This window comes from Aspergillus puulaauensis, chromosome 2 (genome assembly GCF_016861865.1).
Source record: "Aspergillus puulaauensis MK2 DNA, chromosome 2, nearly complete sequence".
NCBI lineage: Eukaryota > Fungi > Ascomycota > Eurotiomycetes > Eurotiales > Aspergillaceae > Aspergillus > Aspergillus puulaauensis.
In genome coordinates, this window is record NC_054858.1 from 4,913,365 (window position 1) to 4,936,270 (window position 22,906).

Genomic DNA, 22,906 nt, shown 5'->3' on the forward strand with positions numbered 1-22,906 from the left:
CAGGCCAAATGAGGGGACTTGGATCCATTCAAAATAACATTTCAGGTACTTCTAAGCTTCCGTTACTCTTTCGACAGGCTGGCCCTCGCCCATTCTCAGAATGCGGCTTTACGCGAATGTTAATCTGGCTTAAGGCAACCATGTGATTAGGGCTAGAAAACGAACCCATATATCCTTTTATGGGTATACCCAACTCCAATGTAAACTATCTAGCAAGTAGCCTGAATGGGCTGAATAATAGTTATATTTATTAGATGAACGGCGTAGAGCAAGAGCGGTCTCATGGGGGCATATTCAGGAGTATTTGTTTTTAGTATTTAAAATTTCCCCCAGTCAGAGCGTTGGAGTATTTCCTCACTGCTTCAGTCGTACATGGCTGACTGTGATCAGGTTGAAGAATCACGGCAGTGACCTGAAGGTTATATGTAAGTTTAGTATAGCTAGGAGTGATATAGAGTTTGAGTCGCCTAATCCGATGTATTATACAGCACCTCGATCCACTGGATTTCGAGGTACGCAGCAGATCCAACATCCAGATTTCCCGACCACACGCCACCATCACTCCACTGCTACAGTTAGAGAGGTAACAAAGGGGCAGAAAGTTTGATATAAACTTACCAGATTTAATATGACCGAGCTCGGATTCTTCGGAATCCCATACGTCTTCGTCACAGCCTGCTCCCCGTTCAGATACCAAGAACTAAGGTCAGGAGTCCAGTCCAAACGGTGGTCATTCCAGTCTGTCCACACGGCTCCATTCTGCATTTCAACATCAGAAGAAGCCTCGGGGATCACATTCCCGTCTGAGTCTAGACCGGGCTGGTTAGTGTAGCGGATGTGGTTGGTAGGATCCCGGGTCAGGATTTCAATGTCGCTTTCGTTGTCATTGTCGAAGTAGGTGAAGATGCCAGCGCAGGCTCCGGAGTCGCCGCGGACTCTGGCCCGGACACGGATGGAGGCGTGAAAGATGTTGGACAGTTTGCTGTCTATTTCGCCGGCGGAGACGAAGTCCTTATTGCGGTATGCGCGTAGGACGAGGTGGGTTGCTGAGGTATCATTGTCGCGCTCTAGGAGGAATGTCAGTATATATATGGATAGCCATTGGAGAGGATTGCGTACGGATATAGACATTCTGGTTGCTGTACTGCTTTCGCAAAGGCTTGTCCTCACCCGCAGGTGAATCCCAGGTCTGGATACCCCAGTCGTTGACAAAGGCGTCAGAACTGAGGTACCCTGGCTGGATAGGAGCTGCGGACGAGTCCTCATCATTTGTGATGTTTGCAGGCTCGCTGTTGTAGAGATTGCCCGTATCATCCAAGGAGCGAAAGTCATGGAAGAGGCGATGGGCGTAGGTGACCGCCGAATCTCCAGTGGTCGCGCGGTAGGCAGCTTGCGCCCCTGCGACGCTTGACAGGAAAATCGAAATCTTTACGAGCGAAATCATGGCAGCAATGGTTGTTCGTGTTTCTGCGTCAGGGGGGCTGGAGTATTTATGCTGCAGAGACCCTAGCGGCGCTAAGGGAACAGGGAGAGGAATAAACGTTTCAGGGACACCCGTTGTAACGTTGATAGTAGTCACGGTGACAGGTAGTGTCAAGGCTCAGTCTATGCATATAAATGCGAGTTCGAAGGGTGTTTGTGTTTCTGGATCGGCGCGAGCTGGTATTTATTCTGCAGACTGCATTATCGTCTAGCGCTAATATTGGGCGCCTGAATGGTCTAAGTCTTCAAACGATCGTGCGGGTGGAGCCACCAGGCACCGTTAGCGACAGATAAATCCTATTTTAGCCTTTCAAATTACGGTGCAGCCAGTGAGAACTGGTGGCATGTCGACGATGTGGTCGAGGCTTCGAATTCCAAGCCAATAGAACATCGTCCAGCGCGCCCAAAGCTCAGCCGCACGCAGAATAATTTCCTTCTTCTGTTTGTCAATTAGGAAATAGATTAGAAAAATAGGTCGTCTAAACACTCGACGATTTTATAAACAAGTAATTCATCACTTGTTTCGCCAGTCTGTTGTAAACCTTCCAAGTAACGCTGCATTGTAGAGTTGGGTAAGAATCACCAATAATTCTCGATAATGAGAATATCAAGTCGATTAGATAAGTCGCACGTCGATTTCTGAATGACCGCTAGCCCTTTGTAGCAGAAGTCGTCTATTCTTGAGTATAACCTTATTTGCCGGGCTTGGAAGTGACTACATATGACCGAAGTATATATATCCATCTCGTCGTAAGACTGCCAAAGCACTCTTCTCAAATCTAACCAGATCACTGACTCCGTGACTACTATGGGATATTATCTCGGAGTGGACCTGAGCCTATCGAGGGATCTGCTCCTATTCAAGGTCTCCCATGGGGGATAAGGCACCGGGTAAGAAACCGGAGTAACAGAGGAGCTGATACAGTGAGGAGACTGGGTAGACTGGGTAGACTGTCCGGAAAGATCCGGAATATCTGTTAATGTAAGGCAGAGGATTCGAAACAGCAGAGCACTCAGTCGTCACTGCTTGAGACGCCTTATCCAAGACTGCGTTACCGTCAAGTAGATTGAAATAACCCCGGTCCGCAAATGACTCTGCGGACGCCTTGAATCCCAACAATCATTACGTTTGAACGCCCAGTACTGCAGACATTATGTGTGAACTGGAGACTTGCTAGCGTCCAACAGAAGATCCCAAGTTTGGGGACCGTAGCTGATCGTAATACTCCATCGAGTTACAGTTGACATAAATGGAACATTCTGAGCATGTACTCGTAAATCGACTTCTAGCGTGTATGAAATCGATTGAGCGTCAAGCCCCCATGATACAGCCCTGAATGAAGAGTCCGCAGCTATCTACTCTACGCACAAACATGACGGCATGCGGAAGCCTGGCCTTCACAAAGCACTTCTGCTGGGTTCCAGTGCATGCACGATATTTGCATTTCCATATATATTCGTTGAGTGTAGCGGTGTAGCCGTCTTGGAGCTTGGCCTTTGACGAGATGCGTGTCTGGATTTCAGTTGATGAATGCTATGCTACGAAAGTTCCATGTCCAACACGTCTCTTCGTCAGTAATTAATTCCTTGCGCATCCGTTGAGATTGATAAGTGCATCCCCTAGCCTTACCGGCGGCGTCTTGTACTCATGTTGGGTCGGATATCTCACAATTGCGGTCAGGAGGCTTTTCTTATTGGAATTGTCGGATTGCTGCCGCAGTTACTATCTTTGCATTCCATCCAATCTATCTGATGTCTTTGTAGGAATTAGGGGCTGTTCTCTGGTAGTGTTGTCCCACCAGCGACGGGAAAAGACATAACGGACGGGAATGTGTCAGTCAGGCTCATAACCAGAAGTCATAACGATGTATAAAGGTGCACACCGGAACCCGCAAGATCCGATTAATACAATTACAGAGGCTGCAGGTGGCGTGAGGCTGTGTTCGGACGAGCTACCGAAACCCCATGACTCTGCAATACAATGAGTGACGATCCCAGTTACAAGGGCTAAGCGAGGCCATCTCGTATCAAACGACTCTGCAGGCTGATTCGGTGGGGATTAATCACCGATTGGATCCCTGATTCAGTGACTCTTCTCTGCCCTCGACGACTGTTTGAGATTAATAGGGTCAATTCCGAACTGGGCCCACTGGGCCCACTGGGTCCGATCCTTGCATTATCAGGGTTTTGGGTCGTGTTTCGTATCGGTTACCTTTTCGGTTGTTCAGACGATGAAGGCCTCTGTACGGACGGATAGACTGGTTGTGGAGGTTTGGGGGATTCCGAGTCCGCGCCGTGTCCAGTACAGAAATGAGGCTGTAGATCGCTGTTCCTGGAGTCAATGCGTCCGCGACAACAGCCGCTGGAGCTTTTGGCAGCCAAGACAGACACTTCTCGCTGACTTGTATATGCGGACTTGGCTTACACGTCAAATTAATGTCAGTCTGGGCTCTGGAAGTCTGGAGCATCGGCCGTCGGCGTTTTCTCTCAAACGGCAACGCATCAGATAATCATTGTTAAAAAGTGGGGAAGAAGAGCATGTATGGGGGAAACTGAGACCGCCAAGCAGGCTAGGAGTTTGGGCCCTGACTCGGAACGTTCAAACGCACCTATCGGCGTCGTTTCGGGGCAGGTGTGCAGTGTTCTCAAGCTCTCCGGCACAGAGTCCAGAGCTAGGGAGTTTGTGTCAGTTTGACAGTTCCTATAGCAGGCCACCAATCATGTAGGACTGTGCTTGCTGATCATCTTCAACCGTTTCGAATTATTTCCGGTGAATGATATCTGCGAAGTGAAGGGGAGTCCCAGCGGACCTACTTTCTATAAAGAGAGCATGGATAGGTATATAAAGAGGTCTTCTCGCTCCCACTGCTAACTTCCTATCACCAGCGCAATACTCTCTTCTCATTCTTCTCCAGTATCTCTTCAACCTTCAACATGTTCGTCAAAAACGGCCTCCTTCTCTCTCTGGCAACCAGCGTGCTGGCCACGCACGGCGCCCGCTCCCACCCCGGCACCAGCAAAATGGTGAAGCGCGCCGACTTCCCCATTCCCGAGTCGCAAGGAAGCGAGACCTTTGATGAGCCCTATGAGATCTCCGGCGAGAGCTTCGACGGCGGCATGAAGACCTACGGCCGTGGCGTTGACTGCTCCGGACAGAGTGAAGGCGGCGATTCCGACGCAGTCTTTATCGTCAAGGACGGCGGTACTCTTAAGAACGCGATTATCGGCACCGACCAGGTCGAGGGTGTCCACTGCGAGGGCTCTTGCACTATTGAGAATGTTTGGTGGGAGGCTGTCTGTGAGGGTACGTTATGTCCATCCGATTCTATCTTAATATCAGCACTACCCTCACCCTCACCCTGAACCATGTCATGACTTGTTATTTTATTAACGGAAATAACAGACGCCCTCTCCCTCAAGACCGGTGACGGCCCGTTCAACGTTGTCGGCGGTGGAGCCCAAGGCGCCGAGGACAAGGTCATCCAGCACAACGGCGGCGGCACCGTGACTGTGTCTGGCTTTACAGTTACAGACTTCGGCAAGCTGTACCGCTCCTGCGGAAACTGTGACTCCATGTCCGAGCGCCACATTGTCCTGGAGGGCATCACTGCTACCGACGGCAAGTATCTTGTCGGCATCAACAGCAACTACGGCGACACGGCCACCATCGACAGCGAGTCTTGCGCTACTGATGTCAAGACCATCTGCGCTGAGTATGAGGGCACTGATAACAACGATGAAGAGGTGAGTCTATACGCCTAGATACCCATTTTACCTTTGCGGTAGTGTTTGTATGCTAATGATGTATTGCAGCCCGAGGAGATCGGCGATGGACCCAGTGACTACTGTATCTACACCGACCCTCTTCCTGAGTGTTAGCCGGTCCAGCCTACCGCTATGAGCACTCCAATATAGCCCGATGAGCTATAGGAGCCTTGCTATATTAGTTGTTGAAAATGTATATTGACAGTACCTGACAGGTACGTTGTATAAGTATGGCGCAGGTTGATTAGCTGGGTGAAAAATGGCACATACCAGATCCTTGAAGGTATCCACTCAGCAAATAAAAGAAATCGGTCTACCTGCAGACATACCATTGTAAAATAAGAAGTACCTCATCCGTGAACCGAACGCCTACCACTAGATCAATGATGCTAGTGGCATGTTAAGCAGTCTCCAACAGTCTAGTTGTACCTGAAGTAGCGGGCGCCCTCTCCTCTTCATCACCATCAAAGATAACCCGAATCTCCTCCAGAGTAAACCCCCTCGTCTCAGGAAAATAAAAATAAACCGTCCCCAGAATCCCCACCATAAACGAACAGAAGACGATATAGTAGCGCCAGCCCAGATCCTCCAGCCCAATCGGGTGACAGTACGCCGTGATCACCAACGACCCGTACATAGCGACCATATCAACTGCCAGCCCCTTCGCGCGGAGCGAGTACGGGAATATCTCCGTCGGATAGCCCAGGAAGAGCGGTGACCATGCGATGTCGGAGTGGAACAGCAGGATAAACACGCAGGCTATCACCGCGATCCCGGCCGGCTGAGAGCCTGTTTCGCTGTTCACCGCTGCGCAGGCTGTCCATATGATGTAGGATATCAGCATGCCTGTACTGCTCCAGAGGAATAACGCGCGTCGGCCGAGCCGGTCAACGAGGAAGGCGCCTGTTAGTGCTGCGAGGAGGTTGAAGACCTGGAGCAGACCGTTGATAAGGGTTTGGGTGTAGGCGGATGTAACACCGACGGAGTTGAGGACTAGAGGGAGGTACATGATTACCATAGTGACGCCGTTCCAGATTGAAAAAACGCCGATGCAGATGGTGAGGATGGTGCGTTTGCGGTTCCCCGGTGTTGCGAGCAGGGCTGTCCAGCCGGTGCGTTGGGCGTCTTTTTCTAACTTGATGGCGTTGGTTATTTCGGCCAGTTCGAGGGTTACTAGCTCTGATGGTGGAGTGGCTGCGTTTGCTTGACCGTCTCGGTGTCTTTTAAGGATGGCTGAGGCCTCGTCGATGCGGCCTTGTGCTACGAGCCATCGAGGAGACTCGGGAACCCACCAGAGGAATAAGAGCTGGATGGCTGGACACGCGGCTTGCAAGAGGGAGGGGATGCGCCAGGACCAGCTGCTGGCGATGTCCTGGCATCCGAATGTAAACCATGAGGCGAGGACTGAACCTGCTAACTATCAGAATGAGGTACTATATTGAGTACCCTGCCTAGCGGCAAGTAATTCACCTACCCAAGTAGAACAAGGTCCAGTAAGCAGAAGTATACTTCCCTCTATGAGTAGGATATGCCAGCTCAGCAATAAGCATAGGGCTAGGCTGGGAGCTAAACATCCCACCGAAGCCAATAAGGATGCGGGCAAAGATGAGCATCCCTACATTTATAGATGTACCCTGGATAGCAGCCCCGCTGCAGGTCATGATGATTCCATAGAGCAGAACTGGCTTGCGTCCGAGGCGATCACAGAGGTCACTTGAAAAAGGGATAGCTATTAGACTTCCTATTGGCTGCGCGGCAATAATCGTTCCCAGCAGGGCCCCAGTTGGATGACTGAAGTACTCTTTCCATTGTACAAAGCTTTGGAGGCTGGTCATCAGTGAGGCTTGTTCGTTGTTAGTGAGGCCCTGGCGAGGGAAGGAAAACCCACCATCGTACCCGACTGTAGTTGACGATAGAATCGGGATCAGAAGGATGAGATTCAGCTTTAGCAAATGAGGCTGCTGGAACCAGTGCTTTCTGGTGTTTGGGAGGGCCTCTGCGAGTGCGCCCCCCACGACCTGCGTTGGACGGGCCATGAGGCTGGGACTTTGCTTCGATGGGACTGAGAGCTTCTGGGAACTAAACCTTGGAAGATGATACAACTAGAGAAAGGGGATGTCCAGGTACAACATGGGGGTCAAGGGTTCTTTGTAATGCTCTTCGCACACCCGACAATCATTGAGACTCCTTGCCGAACGCAAGGGTGTCACCTCGCCGTGCTCATTGGGCACAGTTTTCCTTTTTCCTGTTGGGGGGAGCTGTGATTTGTGATACTGTTGTGCTTTAGCCCCATTATTTAAGCTAATAGTATCATTATATCAGACCTCGAACAAAGAACCTTGCTGCAAACCCCTAACCAGGTGCATGAGACAGACTGGGCTCTCCCAGATAGACAACCCATGGTCCGGAATCTACGTATCACGGAAAGGGCGTGCTGCAGATAGAATAGATACATTGATGATTGAATATTTAAGTCCTTGATAGAATCAAGTATACTGATTTTTATTATACCATAGAGGATGCCTTTGCTTTTACTTCACACCAGCTACAAAAATAGACTCTAAAGGAGTTTGAATATAGACACCACATATAATTATTGCTTTTCAATAATTGGTTGCTTTTTGAGAACACACGATGAACCTATAACATATCTTGCTATCACCAGCTAGCTACCATCTCTTGAATAAGTAAGTGATGTATAAGAATCCATTAAGATCGACAATTAACACTATAGTTCCAAACCAGAATATCAACTGTGAATACTCTAATTGAATCACCAAGCACAATGCCCCCCATCAACACGCAAATCCGACGCCGTCATAAAGCTACTCCCATCTCCAAGCAAAAACAGGACCGGCGCCCTGAACTCATCCACCGTGCTGAGCCGATTCAACATATTATCCCCACTCCACAGCTCCTCAATCCCAGGAATCTTCAGGGTATCCTCCGTCGCCGCCGTCCGAATATACCCAGGTGACAACGTATTCACCCTGATAAGCGGCATCCCAGCACGCGCCCCCCACTCGGCAGCAAGAGACCGCGCCAGCTGCAGAACCCCAGACTTGGACGTGTTGTACGCAGCTGTATCGACGCCCTTGTTCACGTTCGTCCCGCTCATGCTGGCGACTAGCACCACGCTGCCGCTGACGTTGGCCCTGCGCATCTCGCGCGCGACCGCTTGTGCGGATAGGAATGTCCCTGTGATGTTGATGTCCATGAGGCGTCGGAACCGGTCGACTGAGAATTCGGTCGCGGGGTCTTTATCTGAGACGCCGGCGCAGGCGACGAGCCCGCGGATGGGATACCGGGCGGTTGAGGCTACGGCTGATATGGCCTGTGTGACGTTTTCGGCGTCTGTGACGTCGCATTTGTGGTATTTGACGACTCCGGAGTATTTCTTTGCGGTTTCTTCGAGGGGTTCTATTTTTTGTTAGTTGGTTGGTTGGATTTATCTATGGCTGGGTGGATATTGCTCACCCCATGCCTCTGGTCGCGGGCCATCTAGGTAGTCCAGACAGTAGGCGTCGCCGCCGCTTTCGAGGACGGACTCGGCGACGGTCAGGCCTAGGAAGCCGATGCCTCCGGTTACTGTTATGGATTAGTTTGTGCTGTTAGAAAATGCTGAAAGGAGACGCACTGATGATGCTGCGACCGTCGAGCCGGAACAGACTGGCACTGGGCGCTGCCGGGTTGCCTTGAGAGGGCTTGGTCTCGCGGGTCTGCATGTTATCGGCCATGATAGAAGATAATAACTACTGTACTGCTGGGTGAGGGTGTTGTATGTTCAGTGGAGCTGTGATGTCGTGTTGGGGAGTTGAGACTTGGAGACTGCGGGGAATTGGCGGGGGATCAACGCTGCAGCAGAGACAGTGGGAATAGCTTCATCCACTGTGCTGAGGTATATCAGGCTGCAAACAAAAGAGGCCATTATTTAGATGGACTGCCTATAAGTATCGACTAATTCGGAATCAATTACCATGTCTAGCGTCAAAGGTAGGTTCACTCGCCGCCTCTCACTGCCGGCAAAGTACCCTCTACTCCGATATACAGGGGGTCCTACCAAGGACGCTTTTACGGTTTCCTAGGAGCTGATGAGTCCAAGTATATAGTTAATGGACATGATCATACTCCAGTATTACTCCATTTAGCCAATTGGCATCCAGGGTTAACCCCTTACAGCATGACGTCACTGACTTCCACCATTCCGATCGATCGATCCAGATCTCGTCAATTTTCCTCAACAACTTCCAGAGTCCTCCTTTCAAGCAACAGACAAAATGCCATGGTCCATTGCCCTCCCACAGGCGATCTTCGAATCGCCCCTGCTCTCAACTCTAACCCCGGTCGCAACTGGCTCCGCGGTGGGCTATCTGGTGAACCGTACGGTCCCTCTCCAACACCAACAACAGTAATGAGGAGAATATACACTAACTAACAGCAAGCAGGCCACGGAACAAAGCCCAAATATGCCAAACTGGAACAACCCCCCTTCTCACCCCCAGCCTGGCTCTTTCCGCCCGTCTGGACTCTGTTGTACGGAATCACAGGATACGCCGCACACCACGCAACACAAACAACGCTAGACCCCGCAAGATCGACAGGCCAAACGCTCTACACGGCACAGTTAGTCCTGAACCACCTATGGATGCCTCTATTCTTTGGTCTACGGAAGCCCGCCCTCGCGGCAGCCGACATCCTGCTTCTGGGCGGGAGTGTGGCTGCGCTTATGCGGGATTGGTGGGAGAGTGATCGTGTCGCGTTCTGGCTGTTTGTCCCGTATGCGGGATGGTTGGGATATGCGACGTATTTGAATTTTGGGGTTGGCATGCTGAATGGGTGGACGGTTCCTGAGGTTGAGGGGAAGGGGAAGGAGAGGGAGGAGTGAGCACGCATCTTAAAGTACAACACATGCTGATAACCTGAACTGGTTGATAGCCCTAGTCAGCAAGTGCAGGGATCCATTTATAGAATGGGATTTGGCATTTATTCGTGTCTAATGATATCTGTGTCCGTGCGTACAATTGGCTGGTGAAGCTGAGAACAGGGAACAAGGTCGTTCTGAAACCACTAAGGTCAAACTGAGATCCCCAGCTTCTGATAAGCGTCCCAGAAGCGCAGACACCTATTCTTAGACCCTGGAATGGTGATGCCTGGTGGATCGGCGTCAGATTGGGGCCAAAACGGCCGGTGTATACAGCTCGAGAGGCCTGGGAATTGGTAAATAGTGACCGTAGTGAGAGAATACCGTGGAAATGGTTGAACTATTTGGAAGAAACATGATGATTCAGTATGTAGTGTATGTAGTAAACCCTGCTCTGGTGATATCCAGGTGGAGGCATACAGCCCATCTCGATGAAATCTTGATACTCGACCGGGCACTAACAGCCTTGCTAGAGGGTCTGAAGATGACAGGGAATAGACTCCAGTGCCGATTCTCCGATGGCAAGCTCGTTATTAAAGTCCATTCCCTTGTCGCTGACCTTTTCAAGATTAGACACAGCCTCACGATGCCATTGACCCTCGCTATTTCCCTCCTAGTAGGGCTGATATCCTCAACAACAGCGGAAACCATTCTAGGTGTCACAGTCTTCACTCGGAATGGCGACCGTAAGCCAGCCTACCTCGTATATGGTGTACATTGAGGTGCTAACCATAATAACTGCAGGAACCCCAAAGCACTACCCCGATCCTGCACTGACAAACCTGGGCTTCCAGCAGAACCTGCAAGTCGGCTCCGACTTCCGCGACCTGTATATCGATCCCAGCTCGCCTAAGCAGATACTTGGATTCTCAAAGGACAAATACCTCTCTTCACAGGTCCACGCGTCTGCGCCTGCCGAGCGAGTCCATCTCAATGCCGCAACTGCATTCCTCCAAGGGCTATACCCACCACTCGACGAAAAGACAACATCAGAAACACTAAACAATGGGTCAACTATCCCTGCTCCCTTAAACGGACATCAGATTCCCGTAATCCACGCAGAGGCCAGCGACAGCCCCAGTTCAATCTGGATAAACGGCGCAAAAGAGTGCCGTGGCATAACAAAATTCCAGAAGGGAGTACTCCATAACTCAACCTACACCGATAGAGTCAATTCCACTAGACTCTTCTACGAGCAATTCTGGCCCTTGCTGAGGAATGTCTCGGACTATGATAACAAATCTAACCTCTCCTATGAAAACGCCTACGATGTCTTTGACCTCATCAACGTCGGACTTATCCACAACGCCTCAATGCTCGATGCTGTTAACGCGACTGATCTGTTGCAACTGCGCACGCTGGCAGATTCTCGTGAATTTGATAAAGCTTTCAACGCAGACACAGACAACCGCAAGGGCGCCGTCAGTGCACGTACCCTCTCAGCTGCTATAACCACCCGACTTAACGAGACAATAACCTCAAACGGAACAACCAAATTCTCCCTCTTATCCGGTGGATACGAGCCAATGCTGGCCTTCTTCCGGCTCCATGATCTCACAGCTGCTTCGCCCGATTTCTACGGTCTGCCGGAGTATGCATCGACGATGGCCTTTGAATTATTTACCAACGAAGACGTCACAACATTCCCAGATACCGACGACGATCTAGAAGTCCGCTTTTTATTCCGGAACGGGTCAAGCACAGATAGTAATCTCACAGCTTTCCCGCTTTTCGGGGGGAGCGATATATCACTCCCCTGGACTAAATTCGTACACGACATGGCCCGAGTCTCAATTGATACACCAGAGGAGTGGTGCGAGATTTGCAACCCCAGTCCGGAACAGAAACCATTCTGCTCCTCATTCCGAGACTCATACTACCCAAGCCAAGAAGCGTATCATCATGGACACAAGGGGATCTCGAATGCAGTATCCGGTATTATTGGAGCTGTGGTCATGCTGGGTACTATAACCGCTGCTGCGGGGGGTGCCTTCTTCTTTTTGAGGAGGCGGTGGGCGAGGACTGGGCCTGTGGGTAGTTTGTTGGGTGCTGGGGTGCCCAGGAAGGGGAGTGTTCGGAGTTTAACGTTGAGTATTGGGAGTGAGAGGGTGAGGGTTTGATTTGCGGTGTTGCACGGCTTATATACCTTTGATGTGTTTGTTATGACTGAAAGTTTCATGTTTAATGCACGCTATATCCCCTGAAGGTTTCAATGATGTCAACAAAATATCTACTATTCTGCTAGTATATATATATATATAAATGACCTGTATTGTTTGCCATAAACCATATCAATACACTAATACTATATACGTAACCCTTAAACATAAAACAACCTAAGCAAGTTCACACTCAATCAGACTCTCCACCCCCCTTCGTCGCGTCCAGATCTTGACGATCTTCAATCCCACCGACGCAGTAAGCTCGCGCCACTGCTTCTCCGTGCGCTCCTGCGATGCAAAGTCCGCCATCATGATGATGTCCAGACTCGTCGTCTCCCAGTACGCGTTCGTGCTCGGGATCACGTTCTCGTTGATTAGAATTTTGCTGTAGCCGGGCTTCATTGCCTGCGCGAGGTTGGAGAGGATGCGCCGGCAGTCGGCGTCGGCCCAGTCGTGGAGGACGGAGTGCATGTAGTATGCTCGGGCGCCTAAACCGGTCAGTGTATTGCACATTGTATAAGAAAAGGAGAGGAAGGTGGATGGGTACCTTTGACGGGCTGCTCATTGAAGAAGTCATGCACAACCGGTTCAATGAACGACGCAGTCGCCTGGTTCTGTGCCTTGGCCTGGTCAATCACCTCGGACAGATCCTCCAGAACCAACCGGCCAGGAATGTTGGGCCATTTGCGTCGGAACTCAGTAAGATCATGGCCGACACCACCACCGACGTCCACCAGGAGGACATCATCCGCACTGACATTCAGTCCCTCCGTCAGAGACGGTACGGGGAAGAATCCCTCGTCCATCCAACTGGGACGGCCCTGGTGATACGCCGTCATGTGGTTATTGAACTGCTCCGCGTGGATAGGGTTTTGCTTTAGGTATTCGAAGAAGTGGGAGGAGGTGCGGTATCCGTCTTGGAAGGCAGATTTGACGCCGTTGCTGGGGTTGACGTAGTTGGTTTTCTTGAGGTGGGCGGGGAGGGCTATAATGCCGTCTGTGATGCAGCCAGTCCTGAGTCTGTTAGCCTATTTCAAGCGGTTAGGTGGCGAGAGATACGACATACATGCATGGATAGGCATCGCTATACCGCTTGATAGCCAGAGAGGTAGAGAAGCCATTGCGGCGGTAGGTGTCTTCGCCGACTTCGGCAATTACGCCCATTGTACCGAGATGTTTGAGAAGACGGGCTATGCTTCATTAGCAAGGACAACGAATTGAACGGTGAGACATACAGAGAACGAGAGGTTCGGCGTTGGTAGCCTTTGCGAGCTCTTCCGCTGTCTTGGGAGTGTCGTCCTGGGCCAGAATCGGGAACACGCCGAGGTCGACACATGTTTCGATCGCAGCGTATAGTGTGCTCTGCATACGTTAGTCCAGTCACGACGAGTCCGGTCACTACGAGAAAGGGAATGAAGTACCTGGGACCAGCAGTATCTGATCATGGCCTCACGGGGAGTCTCCAGCGCATACACGAGATGCCGCGCCGCATCGAGGTACTCAGCGCGGAGGTCCTCATCGGTGTTTGAAGCGTACTCGGCACCGAGTGAGCCGACCTTCTTGAGAAGGTCTGGGATGTCTTCTGCAGAATTGGGTCGAATGGCAACCCCGTTGTCGAAGTCGTTCGGGGTCTCTGCGCCGTTCTCCACAGGGGAGCTGCTTGCAGTGGTAACTTCGTCTGTTTGAACAGTAGTCTCCGTCTTGATGGTGACGGTGACATCTTCGCCATGGGTATTCTCAATATCCTGCGTCATTTTGAGAGACGGGGGTTGCTACACAGATAGGATAGGGGATTATGGGGGAGGGGAGGAGGAGTTGAAGAAAGTACAAGACCCCGGTCGACCCCAGCAGACTTGATATAACAATCGTCCCTCGGGCCCCTGAATGTGATTGGGAAGGAGAGAAGAGTCCGAATATGTGGAGAGATAGTCCCGGACGGCAGGTACACTCACATTGCCATCGGTACAATGCTGCATGAACAACGGGTGGAGAGGGGCGTAAGCCACACTGGATTCACCGTTTCACACCCATGTCTAGAAGAGTCGAACAAGTTTCCGGGCCTGGTGGCGGCGGCCAAAGAGCGCTAAAGCAATGTACCGCAGCCGTTGTGCAGGGATCATCAGCAGGAGGCCCAAAAGGGTTCTCTTGGAATGGCGAGATGGGGCCATACTGGTCTTAGACTGGCCTTTTATACCGGATTAAGCGGCACGGTAGACTTTATCAAAGGAAGCATACCCTACATTGAGTTTGTGCTTCAGACAGGACCTCTGTCCAGGATATGATATCCGAAGGATTCCATCCCATTGGGGTCTGGCTTCAACAAGATCAGCGAAGGAATTAGGCTGAAACTGGTAGGAACAAAGAACTCGCGCGGAGAGTCGGACTGGGAATCTTGTTTCCTGAAGGATTCGAGTCCTTAATGTACCGGCGCTCTGGGTGGGCCGTGTGAGCGTTGCCACGACTTGAACTATCTTTGTGCCCAGACACTACTTTCACATGACGGTCGAGCCAGTTCAGGAGAAGAGTGCTACCATCCTACCTAGTATTCGTTGCAGTGGGCACTGTGGGAGACAAACGTACGGTGGGTGCTTCCAAGTTTAGCTGCAGCTGTCATCCAAGCAGTCGGAGAAGTCGGAGCTTCCAGCCGCACCGAGGAAGCGATGCAACCGAAGAATACTGAGCAATCAGAAAAGTCAAAGGAGAGCTAAAGCAGATCGAGGCATGCACAAGCACCATTGACAGGTCATTGACAGGTCGGAGGCACAGGCACGGGCCACAGCTGCCAATCACGAAGACACGTCGAGGCAGCTTCAGGGCAGCTCATTAGACGGCCCCACTAACCGTTGGCTCCCCGGTCGTCCTTTGGCATCTCCAGTGTCCGCTGGACGCGACCGTTATTGCCATGACCCACTGGGGGGCCTCCTACTGGGCTGTCACTGCCGGACTGAGCAATTGGGCCCACCCCCAGCCTGCGGGATCAGGCGCTCGCCTGTGCTGATCAGTCTGTCTGGCCCGTGTACATGGCAGTGGCAGTTAATCTATCATATTCTCTGCCAGGCCGCTTAGGGTTGCGTCCATGGCGGCGTGAAGAACCCGATTCTTCAAGGGGCGTTCGTCTCCCTTGTTTAGGACCTGCTCGTATATTGCAGTGGATTCCGCATCTTAGCACTCCTCTCTGCAGAACCCCCGGATATTGACCCTGCACAATCTTTATTCTGCAAGATGGAAGCTCGCAAAGGGAGTCCTACTGACGACAAGGGTCCCAAGATCCTGGCCGTACTATGGGGACTGACTGGCTTCACATTGATTGTCGTCTCAGCTCGTATGACTATCCGGGCAAAGATGCTTCGGAATTTCGGCCTGGATGACTGGCTGATTGCCTTTTCGATGGTAATTATGGCTGCGGACTTTGAATATATGGTATGCTGACGGACCAGCTTATGGGCATTGTTTACTGTGCCATCACGACAGCCAACATCGCAATCGGATACGGTAAACACGCCTACGTGCTCGAGCAGGAGACAGTCGAGAGAGCCAGTTTTCTAAATTCTCTCAGTTTCCTCTTCGGCATCATCTCGTTTTCGGTGCCGAAACTTGCCGTCGGGGCCATGTTGATTCGGATCCTCAACCCGAGCACCATGCACAAGACAATCATATGGGGGTTGACTGGCCTGGGTGCTACTATCTCAGGTATCTGCATCATTATACTCTTTACCATGTGTGACCCGCCACACGCGCTCTGGAAGACGTCCCTTGTCATGGAGGGCAAGGCAACCTGTAAGGACGTGTGGATTTTGGTCAATTATGCCATGTTTACAGGAGGTATTTATTCCAGGATTTATAACTCGATATTTGTTCTAACAGACCAGCGTACTCTGCCTTTATCGACTTGTATCTTGCAATCTACCCGACAACCGTGCTGATGAAGCTGCACATGTCCCTCCGAAAGCGACTTGCACTGTGCGCAGCTTTAGGACTCGGAGCTATGTACGTCTTACACTCCACTAATAATTGCTCCAGCTAATAAGAAAGTGCCTCTGCAATGGCCGTCGTCAAATGCACGCAACTGAAAGGTCTCGCTGATAAATCGGACTACACATACGGGACTGCCGACCTCGTTCTCTGGACCAAGTACGCTCCCTATCCCAACAACCAGCTAAACAATTAACACCGGCTAACAATACTACAGTGTAGAATCCGACGTCGTCATCATCGCCTCCTGCATCCCAACCCTCCAACCAGTCCTCGAACTAATCCTCGGAAAACGAAAGCTCTCATCCTACAGCGGATCGAAGAACAAATACAAAGGAAGCCAGCAACTCCATGATTCCGAGTACGGACGGGGCAGCAAGCCGTCTAAGAAACAGGGGAAAATGGATCTGACAATCACCGGCGTGGGGAGCGAGGAGAGTATCCTGAGGGATGATGCGAATGGAAACCAGGGGCATCCCATGGGCGCCATTCGAAGGACAGATAATGTTACGGTTGAGTATGAGAGCAGGATGGGTGGGCATGACCAGATGGGTATTCGGAGGGAGGATAGGGGGTCTTGGTGATGAAGCCTTTCCTTTTGTTGTCTCAATGTGTTTATTGCGCTCAGTGTATACGTAGCTCGTCCCTCGTTAGGGTATTATTATGTTTCTGTAAGTAATGGAGCATCAAACTGAAAATAGAAATATTTTGCGCGCTGTTCAGGCTTATATCCATCACTGGACCCTGACACCACTAACCCATAGGAAGGCGCAGCAGCCGGATTGAGTGGTAATGTTCCAGCATTGCGTCCAGACTTTCAAACTGGGATGACCTGTCTTTTATTTTGTGTGCATGTCCCGCCTGATTGGGAGTGGATGGCAGGCTTTGCTTATCCTGGCGCTTGGCCGATATGCACCGATATGCACGCCGGAGATGGCTTCCATTTAAGGCGGCATCTTGCGCTGTCCGACACTATTCTTGCATTATGCTTGTCAGCTCGGCCATTAAAAGCGGGTTTGAAATTATTGGCACTGTGATTGGCCATGTACGAGGCTGAATCCAGACGTGAGAGGTCTAGAATGACAAAATTGGTGTAGTCTATCTGGGCGTCTCGGCTTTTTGCTCTATTGCCTGTTTAGCAATTGGGACTGTCTTTGTAACGTTGACAGCTTCTCAGCTCCAAAATAACAGATTCATCGACAAGGCTCCGCGTCCGATTCATGGGTGGCAGGTATCGTTATTCATCCCATGCTGACGTCTTCCAGTGGGCCATTGCCTATGCCTGGATGATATCGACCACGTTTCCCTTCTCCCTGTACGATACCATCGTGAGTGTGACCATTCATATCCACTTTATGGACTCTATCTATCACTGCTCCAGGTAGCAGACGTTCAACCATCGATTCTCGACCTCTTCGGCAGCGTCTCTCTTCTCCCCTGGATTGCTCGACACAATGGCAAGGTCTGCGCTCGCCCAGATCCTGGATGTACAGCACTTGGAGTAAATATAATGCCCAGTATTCAAAGCAGTATCTACAGGTCCATAATAGACCATTGATAGACCATCTATCTCTACAACCCCATCAATATCAAACTCCAACTTCAACCAGTCCGCTCAACATGCTCCACCTCCCTCTCGTCCAACACCTTCTCCCTCCCACCAAATTCAACCCCCTGGTTATTATCAAAAGCATACCCCTTCCACTCCCTTACAGGAATTTGCACCCTAAAGAACAACGAAATCTCCAACCCCGTCCTCCCCGCCGTCTCCCCAACGCAATACCAAGTCCAAGCCAGGGCTAAACAAGTCGTCCCCGCATACACAAACCCCAACATAGGCCCCAACCCAGCATCATAATATAGATACGGCGCTGTAAACGATACCAGCCACGTCGTGAAATAGAAGACCACGATCGAACTACTCATGATCTTATTCTGGTTCACGCCTACGGCCATCTCGCGCGCGATTGTGTATGCCAGTGGCCCGAGCCCGAAATTGAATCCGACCACGACGATGAAGCTGAATACCACGATGACGATCTGAGAGTCAGAAGTCAGATGCCGGGTCCCGATGGCGCCGATCACGATGAACGCAGCTAGCATTATGCTGTTTGTAACGAGGAGGTTTGATCGCCTTGACACTTTATTCCCGGTTATCACTGATGCACCGACTGCGAAGATCTGGACGATATTGATAGCGAGCTGCACGAGAAACGGATCCGCGACGCCAATTTCCTGGATGAAGACGACGCCGTAGACGTAGAAGAAGAGGATGCCGCAAATCTGCTGGGAGAACATAGCGCCGGCGGAGAAGACCAGTTTGCGCCGTTCGATGGGGTCTGTTACTAGCGAGGACCAGGAGGAGGAGGATTTGGTCTGTTCGCACTCGATTTGGTGTGTTCTTTGGATGGTTGTTAGTTCGGGGGTTGGGTTGTAGTCTGGCTGGCTGCGGTTTATGCGGCGGAGACTGCGTTCTGCGTCTGCGGGCCGGTTTTGCGAGATGTACCACTTTGGTGTTTCGGGGATGAAGGGGAGAAAGGCGAACATTATCAGGGGGAGGACGACGAGGCCGCCCATGGGGAGACGGTAGGAGAGGGAGTTGTTGATTGTTTCGGTGCCCTGGTTAAGGGCTGATGCGACGAGCTGCGAGCAGGATTGCAGGAATTGGAACATCATTAGGGCTGGGCCGCGGATGCTCGAGGGGGCGACCTCGCCGATGTATAACAAGGACGTCACAGTGAATTGGCCAACCCCGAGGCCGATGAGGATGCGGCCGACTACGATGATGGCCTGGTGGTGGATGGTATCAGCCACTTGACAGATTCCGCCGGCCAGGATACAGAATGATGCGAACCAGAAGGTGGATTTGCGGCCCCAGCGGTCGTTTATGGGTGCGGCGATGAGGGCGCCTAGGAGGTCTCCGATATAGATTGCGGAAGCCGTGAGGGACTGGAACGAGGAAGGCAGGGCAAGGTTGCCGTCTGCATCGCGGTGCGTGCCGTAGTCATTCTTGAACTGTTGCATGGCCAGGACGCCGTTGTAGTAAGTATTGTCGTAGCCATAGCAGAGGGCACCAATGGCTGATATCCCGCAGTAGAAGATGGCCCAGCCGTGGCTTCTCCAGTCGAGCTTCAAAGAGTCAAACATTTTAATATCCAACAGATTACTTGTCAAAGAGTGTATGCTCGGAAAGTGACCCCTACGAGATTCTTATAGACCGGAAAGAGTCCGGCCTCCAACTACCCCGCAAAAGGGATCGAAGGCCAAGCTCAGTGGAGATGTGGAAGATCGTTCTATAGGTTATACAGTCTGTAGCAGTACGTCATTCCCCAGCCGTTTCATTGTCCGCTGTCCATCTTTTCCTAACTGTGTGCCGCCTGGTACTTGCAGTCCAATGGTGTCCCTTCCTGCTCTCCACTCCGCAGAATGAGTTCGATCTGGGAATGTTAGCAGCGTGATCGCATGTTGAAGAGAGACCGCAATGGCTTACCAACTCGAGATCCCCAAGGGCAGCCTCGGGCTCTTGCTCCCAGCTCAGCTTTCCACTGACAAGGCTCTTGCCCCAGGCCCGAACTACAGGGGGGACACCGCTCCTTTCATTTGGAACAGTTTCAACGGCCTCCTGTCCATTGCGATTCACAATTACCTTGTCAAACAGTACTGTCACCGACCCGTTCTCGCAAGCGATGGTCCATTCATCAGCCTTGACACTCGTCCCTCGCCAAATCTGGAATGTCCCGGTAACGCCCGATCTCGTTCGCAGAATCGCATCCGCTGTGTCGACTGGAGGAAGATATGGTTGAACGAGACCGGTAAAAGCCGAGACACGAGCTATCTCATTCCCAGGCTGCGCGGCAAGAAGCGTTCGAAGGGTGGCTATGTAGTGAACGCCGCCATCAAGAATGTAGCCACCCTGGTGGGTAGGATTTCGCCTCCACTCGGTGACTAACAGGTTAGAATACTTGAAGCGAATCAAGGGATCATCATTTACGGTTGAATTTCCAGTCCTTCTCAATAAACCCCTGGTTTCGACCCTGGAATCCCACGATCCTACCAAGAGACTTGATCTGCTCGGCGGCAAAGTCGAAGCTATTCAAGAAACGGAAATTCTCTGCCACTGCCCAGGTTGCATTCACAATTTCAGAGCGATACCATAGGATCAGCTCTTCAGCTTCTTGAACACTCTCCGCGACAGGCTTCTCCGACAGGACGTGTTTCCCGGCCAGCAGGGCTTGTTTGATGTACGGCGCTTGGTTCGCGATCGGTAGCCTTTCCAGTTAGCGTGTCTACAAGATAGATATGTCAACAAGGGAGGTTTACGAGATGACAACGCCCTGAATATCGGATCTGGCGAGGAGGTCCTTGTAGCCGCGCTCCGAATCGTCCGAGTACAGCTCGAGAGGTCGCGCAGCAATATCCACGATCGACTGGGCGGATGATACAGAGCGAGAATAAACGGCCGTGAGTTCGAGATCCTCCGCCGCTTCGATAGCAGGCTACTGATGTCAGTTGCGAGTAAGAAATGCGAGGGGTGGAGACGTACGAGGTGCTCCTCGCGGGCCCAGATTCCTTGATATTCAGTTAGCTTTTATGCGACCGGGCTGGGTGATGGCTCACCTCCTCCGATGAGCGCGACGTTGACTGGCATATTGAAGCTGTATACGATGAGGGTGATGAAAGAGTAAGGGGTGCTTACTTCCTGGTGAAAGAGAAAGGAATCGGGGAGGGGTAACTCGAAGCTCCGCACAGTTGACGTCGTTGGTTGGACCATCCCCGACTTCCCGATTGGGAAACCGCGCTAGAAGTACAGTTCATCGCTGACATTACGCCATCTCTCAACATAAACTACGACAAGAAAAAGTATTGAAGGGAATAATATCTAGGATTCCTTCGAGACATTCGTCGCAGTTAGGGACACCCTGTCTCGTGCATATCTAATCGGATCGGAAGCGGGCCGCCGTCTATCAGACAGATCCTCAGTACCAGCACGATCGCCCAGATCGCGATGAGGTGATTCCACAATCGCCGTCAGCTTTCCCAGAACAGCAAACTCCAGTTTCAGTTTAGCGCTGTAGATGGCGCACTTCACCAGGACCTGCAGGTAGTATAGCCCCAGGAACTCGATGACGATAACCGCAACATCCATGAGGATAATGCCAATGTTAATGGCCAGCAGCTCGTACATTATCTTCCTCCGCCGGCTGCTGTGTGCCGGGTTTAGGTGCAGAAGTTTGATTGTCTCGCGGATGTACAGAAAGGCGAGTATAAATTCCTGCACGCAGAACCAAGTTACCTGTAGCCGCTCCAGGATCGTGTAGCTCGCGTTCCAGCCGGGTGTGCGTATGAATGCGGATCCGTAGCATACAATCGTTATTGAGATCGAAAAGACAACCGCGTCGACGATCAATATATAGAGTGCGAGTCGAAGAATCAGCTGGTTGTATAGGACCAGATGTAGTCGGGAATAGAGGACCACCGATTGCATTGGAATCAGAAAATAGAACCCAATGTTCGATAGAGTCATTGCGAGCCATAGCGGGCCGATATTGAAATAGTGCAGTGTGTTCGCAATACCGCTGGGTACGAGACCGAGTGTTGTCGAGAGCGTGAGGGACCAAAAGTAGAGTCCGCCGTAGAAGTGGAAAGTTGTAAATATCAGAGTAGTCAGTTCGACCGCATTGTACAGTGATATTCCAATCAGGGCTCCCATAATCGCCTTTACAGCAGTGCTGTCTCCCTGATACCCTCCAATAAGCCCCTTTGGGGGCTCACCAAGGGAGCCTGACATCAGATGAAAGACTGTCCCACTCAGCTTCGTTCTTGGACAGCCGGCCTTTGTCGACTTACTAAGTCATTCAATGAAGCTGCAGACTGGGTGTGTATTTGACTGGCATAATGACCTCTTGAAGCTTTGCGGGTTTTTATCTTCGCCTGCCTTAGGGCTCGATCACTGCAAGCGCATCTCATTCTCAACGTGCAGAATCGCGTCGGCTCAAGGATATAAAAAATAAAATAGAACCCAAAATTCCTAGACAAGTCTGCGCATGAATACAGAATTGTCTTTCATTATGTGGCAAACACGAAGCCGAGCGGGGGTCGCGTGGTGAACCAAAACCCAACAGAACCCACGGTTGCGCGCGCGTTTATTTTGAATCCCCACGTCTCGTTGGCAGGGTATTAATTCTGCTCCTGGCGAGAGTTTGAGCCAGTACTATCCCGGCATGGTCATTTCTTTCCCAACGGTCTCAGTGCCCCGTGGGGAGAAGGTTGGACCACTGAAGACACCTTGAACCTGCATTTGGCAATTGCCCCCATTTTGCCCACACTCCACGATTACTCTGTGGTCTCATATAATGTATCCTGTTGCCACTCTTCGTGGTCGCCGGGGTTTTTGCAGTTTCAGATACCGGGCTGATATCTGATAATGAACCTTGGACTCGGTATAGTCAGGCTAGCAACCTAACACCAGAAGTGCCACAGGTAGACCGTTCATTATGCGCAAGTACACTCTGATTCAGGTTTAATTACCTCACCCTTAACTGACTGGCTGCTCCGACCTGGATATGTAAGGGACATCCAGAGCAATCGGGATCGACATTCCAGG

At 51.3% G+C, this 22,906-nt stretch overlaps 10 protein-coding genes across 10 annotated transcripts; 4 read left to right on the plus strand and 6 right to left on the minus strand.

The window, feature by feature from the left end:
* Positions 1-467: 467 nt before the first annotated feature.
* Positions 468-1,444, minus strand: APUU_21975A (glycoside hydrolase family 16 protein; the record flags this gene model as incomplete). Its single annotated transcript, XM_041700787.1, has 3 exons — positions 468-566; positions 619-1,067; positions 1,120-1,444. 3 exons carry the CDS (start codon positions 1,442-1,444, stop codon positions 468-470), a joined length of 873 nt encoding a protein of 290 aa, XP_041553737.1.
* Positions 1,445-4,416: 2,972 nt separating this feature from the next.
* APUU_21976S (pectate lyase) lies at positions 4,417-5,361 on the plus strand (the record flags this gene model as incomplete). Its single annotated transcript, XM_041700788.1, has 3 exons — positions 4,417-4,786; positions 4,886-5,226; positions 5,296-5,361. The coding sequence occupies 3 exons, from the start codon at positions 4,417-4,419 to the stop codon at positions 5,359-5,361; spliced, it is 777 nt and encodes a 258-aa protein (XP_041553738.1).
* A 2,659-nt stretch (positions 5,362-8,020) lies between these two features.
* On the minus strand, positions 8,021-8,984 carry APUU_21977A (uncharacterized protein; the record flags this gene model as incomplete). The annotated part of the gene is made up of 3 exons (XM_041700789.1): positions 8,021-8,667; positions 8,725-8,835; positions 8,885-8,984. The coding sequence occupies 3 exons, from the start codon at positions 8,982-8,984 to the stop codon at positions 8,021-8,023; spliced, it is 858 nt and encodes a 285-aa protein (XP_041553739.1).
* Positions 8,985-9,524: 540 nt separating this feature from the next.
* APUU_21978S (TspO/MBR family protein) lies at positions 9,525-10,132 on the plus strand (the record flags this gene model as incomplete). The annotated part of the gene is made up of 2 exons (XM_041700790.1): positions 9,525-9,627; positions 9,693-10,132. The coding sequence occupies 2 exons, from the start codon at positions 9,525-9,527 to the stop codon at positions 10,130-10,132; spliced, it is 543 nt and encodes a 180-aa protein (XP_041553740.1).
* Positions 10,133-10,754: 622 nt separating this feature from the next.
* On the plus strand, positions 10,755-12,288 carry APUU_21979S (uncharacterized protein; the record flags this gene model as incomplete). The annotated part of the gene is made up of 2 exons (XM_041700791.1): positions 10,755-10,854; positions 10,913-12,288. 2 exons carry the CDS (start codon positions 10,755-10,757, stop codon positions 12,286-12,288), a joined length of 1,476 nt encoding a protein of 491 aa, XP_041553741.1.
* Positions 12,289-12,504: 216 nt separating this feature from the next.
* Positions 12,505-14,084, minus strand: APUU_21980A (uncharacterized protein; the record flags this gene model as incomplete). Its single annotated transcript, XM_041700792.1, has 5 exons — positions 12,505-12,818; positions 12,878-13,344; positions 13,397-13,520; positions 13,566-13,692; positions 13,752-14,084. 5 exons carry the CDS (start codon positions 14,082-14,084, stop codon positions 12,505-12,507), a joined length of 1,365 nt encoding a protein of 454 aa, XP_041553742.1.
* A 1,468-nt stretch (positions 14,085-15,552) lies between these two features.
* APUU_21981S (uncharacterized protein) lies at positions 15,553-16,886 on the plus strand (the record flags this gene model as incomplete). Its single annotated transcript, XM_041700793.1, has 5 exons — positions 15,553-15,720; positions 15,768-16,152; positions 16,200-16,317; positions 16,363-16,461; positions 16,520-16,886. The coding sequence occupies 5 exons, from the start codon at positions 15,553-15,555 to the stop codon at positions 16,884-16,886; spliced, it is 1,137 nt and encodes a 378-aa protein (XP_041553743.1).
* Positions 16,887-17,904: 1,018 nt separating this feature from the next.
* APUU_21982A (uncharacterized protein) lies at positions 17,905-19,449 on the minus strand (the record flags this gene model as incomplete). The annotated part of the gene is made up of 1 exon (XM_041700794.1): positions 17,905-19,449. One exon carries the CDS (start codon positions 19,447-19,449, stop codon positions 17,905-17,907), a length of 1,545 nt encoding a protein of 514 aa, XP_041553744.1.
* A 215-nt stretch (positions 19,450-19,664) lies between these two features.
* On the minus strand, positions 19,665-20,950 carry APUU_21983A (Gfo/Idh/MocA family protein; the record flags this gene model as incomplete). The annotated part of the gene is made up of 6 exons (XM_041700795.1): positions 19,665-19,739; positions 19,793-20,247; positions 20,294-20,571; positions 20,623-20,798; positions 20,846-20,871; positions 20,920-20,950. 6 exons carry the CDS (start codon positions 20,948-20,950, stop codon positions 19,665-19,667), a joined length of 1,041 nt encoding a protein of 346 aa, XP_041553745.1.
* Positions 20,951-21,181: 231 nt separating this feature from the next.
* APUU_21984A (uncharacterized protein) lies at positions 21,182-22,012 on the minus strand (the record flags this gene model as incomplete). Its single annotated transcript, XM_041700797.1, has 1 exon — positions 21,182-22,012. The coding sequence occupies one exon, from the start codon at positions 22,010-22,012 to the stop codon at positions 21,182-21,184; it is 831 nt and encodes a 276-aa protein (XP_041553746.1).
* Positions 22,013-22,906: the final 894 nt, after the last annotated feature.